The sequence below is a fragment of the Ammospiza caudacuta genome, chromosome 2 (assembly GCF_027887145.1).
Source record: "Ammospiza caudacuta isolate bAmmCau1 chromosome 2, bAmmCau1.pri, whole genome shotgun sequence".
In the NCBI taxonomy this organism is placed as follows: Eukaryota; Metazoa; Chordata; class Aves; order Passeriformes; family Passerellidae; genus Ammospiza; species Ammospiza caudacuta.
The window spans coordinates 99,495,581-99,507,708 of record NC_080594.1 but is presented as its reverse complement, the minus strand read 5'-3'; the positions used below and the strand labels follow the sequence as shown (position 1 = coordinate 99,507,708).

At 36.4% G+C, this 12,128-nt stretch overlaps 1 protein-coding gene across 1 annotated transcript in view; it reads left to right on the top strand.

Annotated features, from left to right (window-relative positions):
• The window catches only part of PUDP (pseudouridine 5'-phosphatase), a 63,187-nt gene that overhangs the window by 19,888 nt on the left and 31,171 nt on the right, over positions 1-12,128 (top strand). Inside the window, exon 2 of the mRNA XM_058825053.1 lies at positions 3,734-3,952. Within this exon, the coding sequence (XP_058681036.1) occupies positions 3,734-3,952 (219 nt within the window). The remainder of the gene's footprint in view (positions 1-3,733; positions 3,953-12,128) is intronic.

The following is a 12,128-nucleotide window of genomic DNA, read 5'->3' as shown; positions in this document are numbered from 1 at the left end:
GCTTTCATAGTAATGAAAGTGTGAATGGAAAAATATTGAGGGGGAAGTGCAAAACTGACCCTTTGACACAAATTGCAAGACAGTTGTCTGCTATAGATGGTTTATTTAGAAAGATGGGTTATTCAAACAAAGAACTCATAACTAGTGATTAAAATGAGCTATGGCTTAAAGGAGGTTTCATGCCTACTAATCTCATCTACTTGCTAAACTAGAGATTATTTTAGAAGAACAATAACATAACATTCAATTAGAAGATATATAACCTTCTAAAAAAATTAAGTTCTGTATTCATGAAGTTACAATTTTCTGTCTTAAACTGTCTTTATGTCTAAGTGATACACATAAGGCTTACATACTGTTTTGATGTTTGCTGTACCCCCAGCCTAGGTAGATCTGCACATCTAATTGAGACCCTGCAGTGATTCGAGCAGATCATGCACTCCACTGTGGTGTGTTTCCAAGTGACTTGCGGGACTTCCTGAGTACATGTCAGCATATTTTTGTGCCAGATTACAAATTGAGTAATCCAGTGCCTCTGTCATTTTGGTCACTTTATTTGTATTTATTGTGGCTGGCTTTTACACACTCTAAACAACACCAGTGGAGCTGACTGTGCTTTTATATTGAAGAAGGGTCACTATAAAAATGACTAGAAGATGATATGTGACTAGGGAATGAATATTACTCATTCCCAGTGAAATGTAGCAAGCAGATGGACAGTACATTGTGCTGATAATGTCCACATAAAAGATATTTCAAGAGATGATAGCTAAAGATAAAAAGAGTATTTTGAAAACTTACGCATTTAATCAAAACTGCAGGAGCTAAGAATTCTTGCTTCTCCTTTCCACTATTAGAACAGGCCACTGCTACATATGCCCAGTTGTGTTCTCAGTTTATTCCTGATGGAGGCTAGAAGCTGGGGCTGGATTCACTTGCTGAAATATGTGAGTGTGAAACACTTGGGATTCTGTAGGGCATCATGTGACTGCTTATGCCATTAAGTGTGAGTTGTGCTCAAATTACCTTTTGAACATTAGATGTGTGTGGATGTCCTGGACATACCAGAGTAATTACCAGTAGGTGCTTGCAATTAGGCACTTGAGTTGAGCTTCTAATTCTTCTTGCTTGTGTCATTTCACCAATGGATTTTATTCATGTGTGGGAGCTAGATATAATTTGTTTTGTATAGTAGATTTATAGCAGTATGAAATTCGATGATATGATATATATCATATGATATATTTAAATTTATCATATGATATATTTAAACTCTGCTCAATCCTTTGAACTGTATGTGGTTTCTTTCTTGTTACAATGGTGAAAAGGCTAGCCTGCCTTTTTTTTTCTTGAAATTGCTCCTTTCCAATAGGAATAAGAAATCTTGAAGTTATATCATTATTTAGTATTTGTGTAATGCTCGTTAATTACTAGGGAAACATATAGATCTTCCTTTGTCTTCAATCAAAAGAAACGTGTCCTTTTATGTTATACATGCATATAGAAATGAAGCTTTATCAGCAGTGATCTTCTCAGATTCCAGCTGGATTATGTACACTGCATGTGTACATAATATTTTTCCTCAGATTTCAGGTTTGATTTGTGTGCTGTAGTGAAACATGCCTATTTCAGCAAGTAAAATGCCAACATCCATGCTTTTGTCATCTACTCATGAAAATTAAAATAATGTTGATTTTTTTAAGGAAAATAAATAAAATTTCATTCACAAGTCAGCTATGTAATATTGAAAATGCAGGACACTATTAAAGTAGTATATTAAGCAATAAAGTTGAACCTTTCAGTTCAAATAGATTAACATGTAATTATTGTAGAGACCCATCGGAAAATTTTCATATTCTAGTATTTTTTGTATACTTGCTTTGTTTTAATTCTGCTTAGTTTGTACTATTTAATAGGATGAGGATTGATTTTCACTTTCAAATTTAAACTTAGGTTAAGAATTTTATGCCCTTCACCTGGTGAGTCTGAGATACAGGAGAAAAAACTAGTTTATTAAAAAAAAAAAAAAGGAACATGAGAGCTGTGAATTTAAAAAATTGTATTCTTAATTTACATTTCTAGCTTGCAGAGAGTACCAGCTGGCATTTTCAAGCAAAACTGAGAAATTTTTGTTATTGTTCTCTTTTCTTCTCTCCTTTCTTGTGTCAGCCAGCTTAGCACTTTTCAGAGCCCATTTGCCTGTGTTTATGTTGTGGTACCTTTCCTGTGTGTTTTAGGGATCTCCAGGATTCCTTGTATTTTTTTTCCTTTATGTGTAGGTGTTTGAGGAGCATTTACAAAGAGTAGTACAGGTTTTTTTGCCTCTATTTTTAAGGACAGAGGTTTTTGTGAACCCCTTGGTGCTCTGTTAAACATTCCAGACAAGTATGTTGGGTCTTCATCTGGTCTTTTGGCCCAACATCCCCTGTAGTTGCTGCGAGGAGACATGGACTAGAGCACTCTGACAGGTGGGAGAATCTATTCTGCATCCTGTGGGTTCACATGATGGTGAAATGGCCCCTGTGTTTCTTATTTGCTTTCAGATGAGACTCTGCTGATCTCAGGCCGACATTACTGTGGTGAAGTAGGGAGTGTTTGTCAGACTGCAGGGAAGGTCTTGGCATCTGTTGTAGTCGTGGGCTCTGTGCTTCTTTCTTCAGCCTGTGTTCTTCATAGTATCTTTGTTAAAGCTTAACATTTAATCACTCCTGCATAATTCCTATGTACTCAGAAAGTGACACAATATCCACATTAATAGTTTCACTATTTTATTATCTCCATTAAAAATATTTTACATGACAAAGGATATGTTGATAAGTCCCTAGTTTCTCTAAATAAATCTCGTAAGAGCAACTTCTTTCTTTCCTTGCTTTTGCCTTTTATTTCTATAGTGGTGATAATAGACATATCTTTAGAGATACAGAAGGCAGTGTTTGAGATCTTTGCTGAAATGAAGACAAGAGCTGGAAGGACATGTAATCCCCATATTAGTGTTAAATTCAATGTTAAAGACCTTTTTCAAAAATTTGTAGGGGGAGGAGGGAAGGAAAAGATTAATTGTTTGTTTGTATTTAAAAAAAAATAGCTTTAAACCTAAAACCACCTTTGAGATATAAGCTGATAGTATCACTGCCAAAATTCAATCTGAAGTTTGATCTTGTCTGAAACCCACTGGAAATACAAGTGAGTATGTTTTGCTTGAGTAATCTCTTGTAAATACAGTGGTGCCAGCAGCTCTGTTATAATGACCATAATGTCTTTGAAGGCACTTAGAAGCTTCCTCTCATAGACACTCTTAAATAATTAAATCTTTTTTCTTTTTTCAATTTACATGGCATATATAATGGCATCCCCCCACAGTACCAGATTTCCTTCCTTCTTTTCTTTTCTTTCTCATGAAAAGCATACATAGAGTATTTAAATTAAGACACTGCTTGCCAACTTGGATAGTGAAGAAAGATGATGAAAGACAAGATCCAGATAGTTATTTGTTGACACCCTAAGATACATTTTCTTAATGCAGAAACTACTGCTTGAAAAACCTGGATAGCTTTGAGGTGATGGGAGAAGCCTTGGTTCCCTCCTGCAAATAAAGAGGCATTTTATCCACTCTGCTCCATGCCCTCTGGCTCCTGGCAGTTCATGCTCTGACCTTTTATGTGGTCTCTTAGCAAGACCAGCTGCCCACTTGTTTGTACATAGGTTTAAATTTCTTTTTTTCTTTTTATTTCAGATACTGAGATTCTCTATACAAAAGTGTATGATGAGATCTGTAGGCGTTATGGAAAGAGCTACACCTGGGATGTGAAATCCTTGGTTCTAGGTAGACAAGCCCCAGAAGCAGCAGGGATTATTCGAGAACATCTAGATCTTCCAATAACCAAAGAAGAGTTATTCAAGGAAAGTCAATCGATGCTGGAGAAGATATTCCATACTTCTGGGTTGATGCCAGGTATGTTTCTTTGCAGCATTTATAAGCTCGTTATGGAATTATTTAAATGCTAATCAAGGTAGAAGTCTATAATCTGCCTTCTAAAAAGCAGTCATTCTTACAAATAATGTTTCATTGCTCTTGTTTTAGAAAATTTACTAAATTTACCGTTTACTTACCTGTTTAAAAAAGAATATTTTACCTATTAAAGTTGACAGAATTTTTTTTGCCCTGCTTACTTGGGAAAAGCTTTTTTTCATGTTTTAAAAGAACGGTAAAGACTAGATACATGTGCATGAATTCTGTTTAGTAAACTAGACATTTTTTGTAACTTTTTTTGGCAGCTGTGTTTTACATGTCTATGAGCACAGTCTTTGTTTAGCACAGATGCATTTGCCTGCACATATAAAAGTATGTGTGCCCATGGGTTCTTTATGTTGGAATTATTCTCACCTAACCCAAAAATTATAATTCAAATACTGTGTTTGGATGTGTCAGTGGAGAAGGCAGGTTTTTTAGGTTATCCTAAAACAGGAATTTCCTTACCTTCTGAAGATATGTCATTTACCAGTGATTATGTAGGATGCTCAAGTGAGTAGCTTCAAGGCGGTAACTCAAGATAAGCAAGAGGACCAATCTTACCTGTAATGTGAATGCATTCTTCTGTATTGAATTACATTTTGATTTGAAAAGCTTAGAGAGAAATCATCAGCTATGCAACACTATCAGTATCTAAAGCTAGGATTGCTGCTAATTTTATATACAATGTTAAACTTTATGGAGCAAGTATCAATAATTTATGATGGTAAAAAAAAACAAAAACAGAAGGACTATAAAAAAGGTATTAGAAGTGAAATAACTGCATGTCACTGTACATGTTTAACAAGTTATTAAGTTATTTTAAGTTATTTAACAAGTTTTAAGTTATTTTTTCTCTTTGAATGTGTACTCATTTGTTCTGACAATTTCTACAACACATTAATATTTTAATTTTTAGAGCAACTGTTTTATACCTAGTTTTATAATGCATTAAGAAGATGAAAGTTAAAAATATGTGATATGTTAGGAGTAAGTAACAAGTAGCAAAAATAAAAAGTGCAATTTTTTTCAGCAGCTTAAAAAGCTTCAGTATATTTTGTGTCTAACTTAGTTCTCACTTAGTTATCTCTCTAATGTCTTTTTAGGCAAGATTTTTCAAATTGCATCTCTCTCACTTATACATCCACCTGACACTGTAAGCCTAGTTAAACTTTCCAGAAACCAAGAAAGTTGGATTGATGTGGTTGTTTTTGGTTTTCATCTCAAGCTTCTGGGACTGATTTTTTCAAATATATATTTTTCAAGCCAAACAAAAAAAACCTGGTATGGGTTTAGAAAATACCAGATGAACAAACTAGGTAAAATGTTGGGTAGCACAGAGGAGATATTCCATGACTGCTGAAGGCTGTCAGATAATGTGGCTGATCTGGCTTGAACAGAGTTAGAAAGGTGATGGAACAGATTAACCAAAGGAAACATGAAGTTTTCTACTGTTCCTGCCTTCAAGAAGTGAATTTTGTCCTCACTGAAGCTGGACTATTATGGATGAAACAAGCCAAATTTGTACTAGGAGAAGCAAGTAAACATTTTCATCATTACCAAAATTGTTCAACTGATTATTTTTCAGTTTAACAAAATACACATGATAACTTTTTTCAGTCCGTATTCTAAAGTAGAATTTATGTGAACTAGGATGCAAGCTGAATTGCCATGAATTTTGGGAAACCAGGATGATGACAGCTGATAAGCTAAGGGGAAAATGTCTCCAGCTGCTTACTATTCAGTTTCTTTAAAAACTGTTCTCCAGTTAACCAGATTTTTTAATCCAATTCTGTCTTTTTGTGTCTTCTGAGGATGTTTATTAATGGATTGTGGATTTATTCTACAGTCACTCAATGCTGTTGAATTAAGAATGGGCTTCTTGAATGTTGTGCAAGATGTAAGATTGTGGTAATGTTTGAGTTTACCATTGTTCCCTGACTGAACTGATCTTTTAGATGGTTACAGGTAAATACAGGAAAGTGAAAGTTAATTGTCATATTCATGATGTAAGAGTACTCTAAAGTGCTGTGTCTCTGGTCATCTTTTGACAGTTAATAAACAGATGACATTTTATTTTTCAAACTGTTTCTAAAAGTTTTGAAAAAAAAATTGGATTGAAATTTGATTTGGTGGAAAGCACTGCTAAGCAGTGGCCAATGATGTTTGAAAAAGTGGCTCAAACAAAGTGGCACTTGTTTCTGGATGAGCTATGCACATGATCTTGCCAAAGATGGTAGTGCTGTAAATTCCTAAGTCAAGTAAAGGTATGTCAGAGATGGCTAAGGATAGTGTGGAAGTTGAATGAAAATTTAATTGGCAAAGCAGTTCTTCATCTGACAAGTTACGAACTTGTCCTGGTTCTGACTGAGAGTTTATTTCCTTCTTAGTACCAGGTGCAGTGCTGTGTTTTGGATTTAGTACAAGAATAAAGTTGATAACACACTGATGTTTAAGTAGTGCTTGCCCCAAATCAAGGATTTTTCATTTTCTCATGCTCTGCCAGTGAATAGGTGCACAATAAGCCAGGAGGGAGCATGGCCAAGACAGTTTATCTGAACTGGCCAAAGGGATATTCCATACCATAGCACATCATGCCCGTGTATAAACTGGAGTTGGTACCCAGGAGAGGGACCAGCTGTGGCTTGAGGATGGTCTGGGCATCAGTCAACTGGTGGTGAGCAATTGTATCATGCATCGCTCTTCTTAGATTTTATCTGTCTCTCCTCCTCTCCCTTTCATTTTACAACTGGTAGTATTAATATTATCATTATTACTTTGTTTTTATTATTAATCTGTTCTTATCTCAACCCACAAGTTGTTTTTTTTCCTGATTCTTTTCCTGACCCTCCAGGTAGGAATGTGCACAAAGTGAGAAACTGTGTGATATTAGTATCCTGATGGGGTTAAACCATGGCACAGGCTGTATGACAGGTATACCACTTAGTGTACAGCACCTCTGAGATCTGAGTGGCTGAAGACAGAATTTGGGCTATTTCAGTATGGCCAAACTGACAGACAAGCTTCAATACATCAGACTGTGGTCAAAATACAAATTTTGTTTAAGAGGCACCATCCATTTCTAATATGGAATTTTCTGGTAACTATTTGGGAGTTTTTCACAGTTAGATTTATTTTTAGTTCTGAAAGTATGTTAAGGAATGGTAATTTTGATTCCAGTATAGAAATAAATTAATCCAAGATTACACTTAAAAAATGGCAGACCTGCCACTGTGCTGCTTTTCTAAATATTTGTGTCAGAGTACAGACATTGTTATCTACAAGAGTAATGCAGTAGGCTTTCTGTTTCTGCAAATGCATTTTGAGTGGTCTATGTTGCAGGGAAGTGCTTAGTCAGAAGATGAGGGAATAACAAGCAGAACAGAAGAAAACCATGCATATGTATATTTACCTATACGTATATATGTGTGCTTTTGCATAAACCTAGCATATATAGAGTGAGAAAAACTGAACTCCAAATGATACAACTACCAATAGTTGCTGTAATCATGTCAGGATTATGAAACTACTGTTATTCTTTCACTGGGTTTCATCTCATCATCATTATCACAAAGCACATATCTTTAAGGGTTGTGTGACTGTGTATGCCTTTCAGACATTTTCCATTCCTGGACTGTTTTCATGATAACTGGGATTTAGTTGTTGCATGTCCTCTTCAGCCAGTGCAGAATGTGATGTGCAAACTATTTTCCAGTTCAAGTGCAACTGACTGTCCTTTGCAGCCATGAGAAGATAATTTCATACCTCAATTTTACTACCAAATAAAGCCAGTCAGAAAGCACAAAAGGAGAAGAAAGGATGACAGTTTAAATGTCAATGGCAACTCACTCCAAATTTCTTTTTTCTTGAACAGTTCAATTCAACCAGAAGTCTAGTTTGCTTAACCATTGCTTCCTTGATTCATGTTGCGCCCTTGACAGTTAAACAGACTTCCTACCATGATCTTTTCTTATCCTTGCTGTTTTTGTTTCAATGGTAGGAAGCTCTAGTGAGTCCGTGCTGGGCTCGGTGGGCCTGTAACCCCTAGAGATTAGCCAATTAGCTGCAAACTTGGAATGATGCTTCCTGTTAGGCTGATATCAAACACTTAACCTTTACATCAAGTCCTACAGGACTGCATCCCAAACATGTTTTTGTCAGGAAATCAGCAACACAGTTGATGGAGGTTTTAAATTATGTGAAATTTAATATTTATGTTCCTTCTATGGTCATGCATGTGTCAGTATGTCCAGATTCAAATGAGAGTAATGATTTGATGAATAAGAAGTCTCTCCAACCAGAAGGGTCTCTGATACTTTTTAGGGAGAAATAAGATGAGAAGACAAAATTCCTTCTTAATAGTCATGACCTTCCAAAATGAGGGGGTAGGCTGGTAGTTTCTACCTCCACTTTTGAAGGTTAAGAAAGGATGCCATACCATTGCAACAAGCATTTTTAAACAGTATGTCATAACAAAGAAAGAAGCAGGTTGATCTGAGAGTTGTGTTTCCATACTTTGATGAGATTCAGAAATTAGGTTAAGATAGGATAAGATAGGATAGAATAGAATAGAATAGAACTTTTTCAATTGGAAGGGACCAACAAATGCCATCTAGTCCAACTGCCTGTTCAGGGCTGACCAGTTTAAAGCATTCTTGGCAATTAAACCAAGCCAGGGATAACCCCATCTCTGTCACACTGTCACCTTCACAGCAGCAATCCTGACTTCACCTGAGGATTGAGAGCAAGCATATAAAATTAATAGCATCGGTGAAGGGCTTGCCATTGTTCTAGCACACCAGACTTCATAAAAATATTTTAAAATAATTTTATTACTGAAGTTAACAAATAATATCTTCTTTTTCTAAGTGAGGTTGTTTTGTTTTGCTGAGTGCTCTTAGTGTTCAGAGGCTGCTGAGGTTTCTTGCCATAGATTTGTTTTTGTGAACTTAAGGATTTCCTTATCATTGAATTGGTTAGAAATCTAATCAATGTGACAAAGCTGAGTGCAAATGTTAACTTTTCTTTGATTAAAGAAAGTGATGAAATCTTGAAAAGCTCTACCACATATCACATTCAGTGTGGGAACTGTAAATGATTTTGGGAAAAAGGGGTGGTCTTTTTAATACACAAGCTATATTTATCCTTGAGATTTCTGTTTGTGTACAAGTGGACATAAATTATCAAGACATACATAATGTGTGCACAGTTAATTTAAACACTGCATGGACCACTTTGGTTTCCTTTAGTCTTTTTGTCAGCAGTAAATCTTTTCTTCCAGATATACACCAAACACTCTTGAACAGCTTGTTTTGTGCAACATTACAGTAAAATTAAGTGGACTTGAATATCTGTGTCTAAAGAGCCTTGATTTAGGCACAGAGGTCAGGTGTCCTCTGTTCTTGGGCTGCTTAGTGTGAGTAGAAAAGTAACCGTATCTACACAGTGGTGAATGAAGAGCAATGCTGTGATAGATGTAGGTGTAGGAGTACTGAATGTGAGACAAGCGCAAAGCTGTATTTGACCATTGCCATTTAACTTTTTTTTTGGCAACATGGACAGTGGGATTGATTGCACCCTTAGCATATTTGCTGATGATTTTTGTCCCAGTAAGCATGCTGAAGGGAAGGAGTGCCATCCAGAGGGACTTGGACAGGCTTGAGAGGTGTGTCGAGGAAAAGCTCATGAAGGTCAATAAGGGCAAGTGCAAGGTCCTGTGCCTGAATTGAAGTAATCCCAAGCACCAATACAGACAGGGAAGAGAATGGATTGAAAGCAGCCCTAACAAGAGAGGCTTGGGGGTATTGATTGACAAGAAGTTCAACATAAGCTGGCAACATGTGCTCGCATCCCAGAAAGTCAACTGTGAACTGGGCTGCATCCAAAGGAGCATGGCCAGTGGGTCAAGGGAGGTGGTTCTGCCCTTCTACTCTGTTGTTTTTGAGATCCCACCTGGAGTGCTGCATCCAGCTGTGGGGCACCCAGCATGAGAAAGATGTGCACATGTTGGAATGAGTTCAGAGGAGAACAAGTGATCATCTGATCAGAAGAATGAAGCATCTCTTCTTGAAGGCTGACTGAGAGAATAGGGGTTGTTCAGCCTGGAGAAGAGAAGACTTCAGGGAGACCTGATAGCACCTTTCAGTATCTCATGAGAAATCTGGGCAAGGACTTTTTACAAGAGCTTGTAGTGACAGGACAAGGGGGAATGGCTTCAAACTGAAAGGAAGTAGGTTTAGGTTAGATATTAGGAAGAAATTATTTTCTGTGAGAGTGGTGGGGCACCGGAAAAGACTGCCTGATGAAGCTGTGAATGTTCCAAAGTTTTCAAGGACAGTCTGGATGGGGCTTGGAGCAAACTGGACCTAACAAAAGTTGGCCCACACATGGCAGGGGATTGGAACTAGATGATCTTCAAAGTCCTTTCCAATGCAAAACGTTGTATGAATTTGTGCACAGACTACATGAGGAAAGGATATGGTGACTGGTACAGTTCTTCCAACAAATACTTCAGTGCACAGGTCTGAAAATCTGTTGATTAATATTGTATTCTTTTAAAAAGTCTGTAGCCCATGTTGTTTCTTTCAGAATATGCTGCATCTCAGCTACAAGTCTTAGCAAGTGTAGTTGTATTAGCATAAGCTACATGGAGTAAACAAGCTCCAAAAGTATAGTAAGGAAAGAGAAACAAACCATACATCTACATCAGCAAAGGAAAAGAGAAACAGAATAAAAGAGGTAGCAGATTAACAGATTAGTCAAACATGATATGAAAATAAAAATAAAAACAATTGTGTCTTTGAATGCGAGTAAGAAGTCAGATTAAATAAATAAATAACTTACACCTCTCCCAACTACCCCTCCCAAGAAAGCATAAGCATGTATACATGAAATATGCATAAGGAAAGATCTGGTTACCCACGAAATAAAGTTTTTGTTCTCTGTTAAAAACAACTTCGTAATGTATTTCCATACTCTGTTTTTTCAAACCACCACATTGCTTAGCAAAAAGTTTGGAAATAAAACCTTTCCTTTGACATTAAAATAAATATGACTAATAGTACTCGTTAGTACCTAGTACAAAGAAAAGTGGTCTTCAAAACTTATTTAAGTAAGGAGAATGAGTATCTTTTCAACAATGAAAATTGACTGGCAATGAAATGATTGTGATTATGAAATACAGACAAACATAGCACAGGATTGTAACTGGATCACTTACCACATAACTAGTAACTACCTCGGAAGAGGGATAAGACAATCTGTAAAATTTTCTAAATGCCTCACTTTTTCTGAAGTATTTTTGTAGTCTCCAAAACTATGTCAAAGTTTATACCTAGCAGCAATGGGTAGCCTGAAAGTTGTTACTTTAATCATAACTATTGAGGCCTGCATGAGTAAGCTTGTTGGACTTGATCCTTGTGGAACTCTTCCAAGTCAGCTTACTCTGTGATTCTGTGAAATGAGAAGTAGTATTTTTATTAAGCTGATTAAAGTGTGGAGAAGCTTTTGAACATAGTAAGTCATCTTCATATCACTTTTAAAATACACATTTTCTATTTTGCGTTTTCAGAGTTCGCATGTTTGCTTTCTAAAAAAAAACAACTATGAAGATAAAGACACAGAATAATCAACCTAAGCCTAGCTAATTTTTTTTTATTATTTCCATACATGTAGCCTTTTGCTTTCTGTAATAATTTAATATGAACTTCCACTTGCATCTGAAGGAAACACAGAATCTATGGAAATTTCACAATATAACCTGATTTCATTGGCCACTTGGTGGTTGGGGCAGATCTGAAAGCCCTGTGAGCTGTTTGGATTTTGTTTGAGGGTGGGAAAATGTGGATATGTCTGGTATATGTCCTTCCTAGCAGAGAATGCCAGCTTTCAGATAAATTAGGAGCAACAACAACACACACACACACACACACACACACACACACACATATTTGATATTTCTCTATTTCCTATTGATTTCTTGGTTTTCTTTCTGGGATTGCATTGTGGATAAAATACTATTTATCAGAAATAAGATGTAATTGGTACCTAGGTGCCAGTCAGGGAAGAACTAAGCACTGGCAAGAGGGGTATAGTACACTGTGGTGTTTGTGATAGGCCA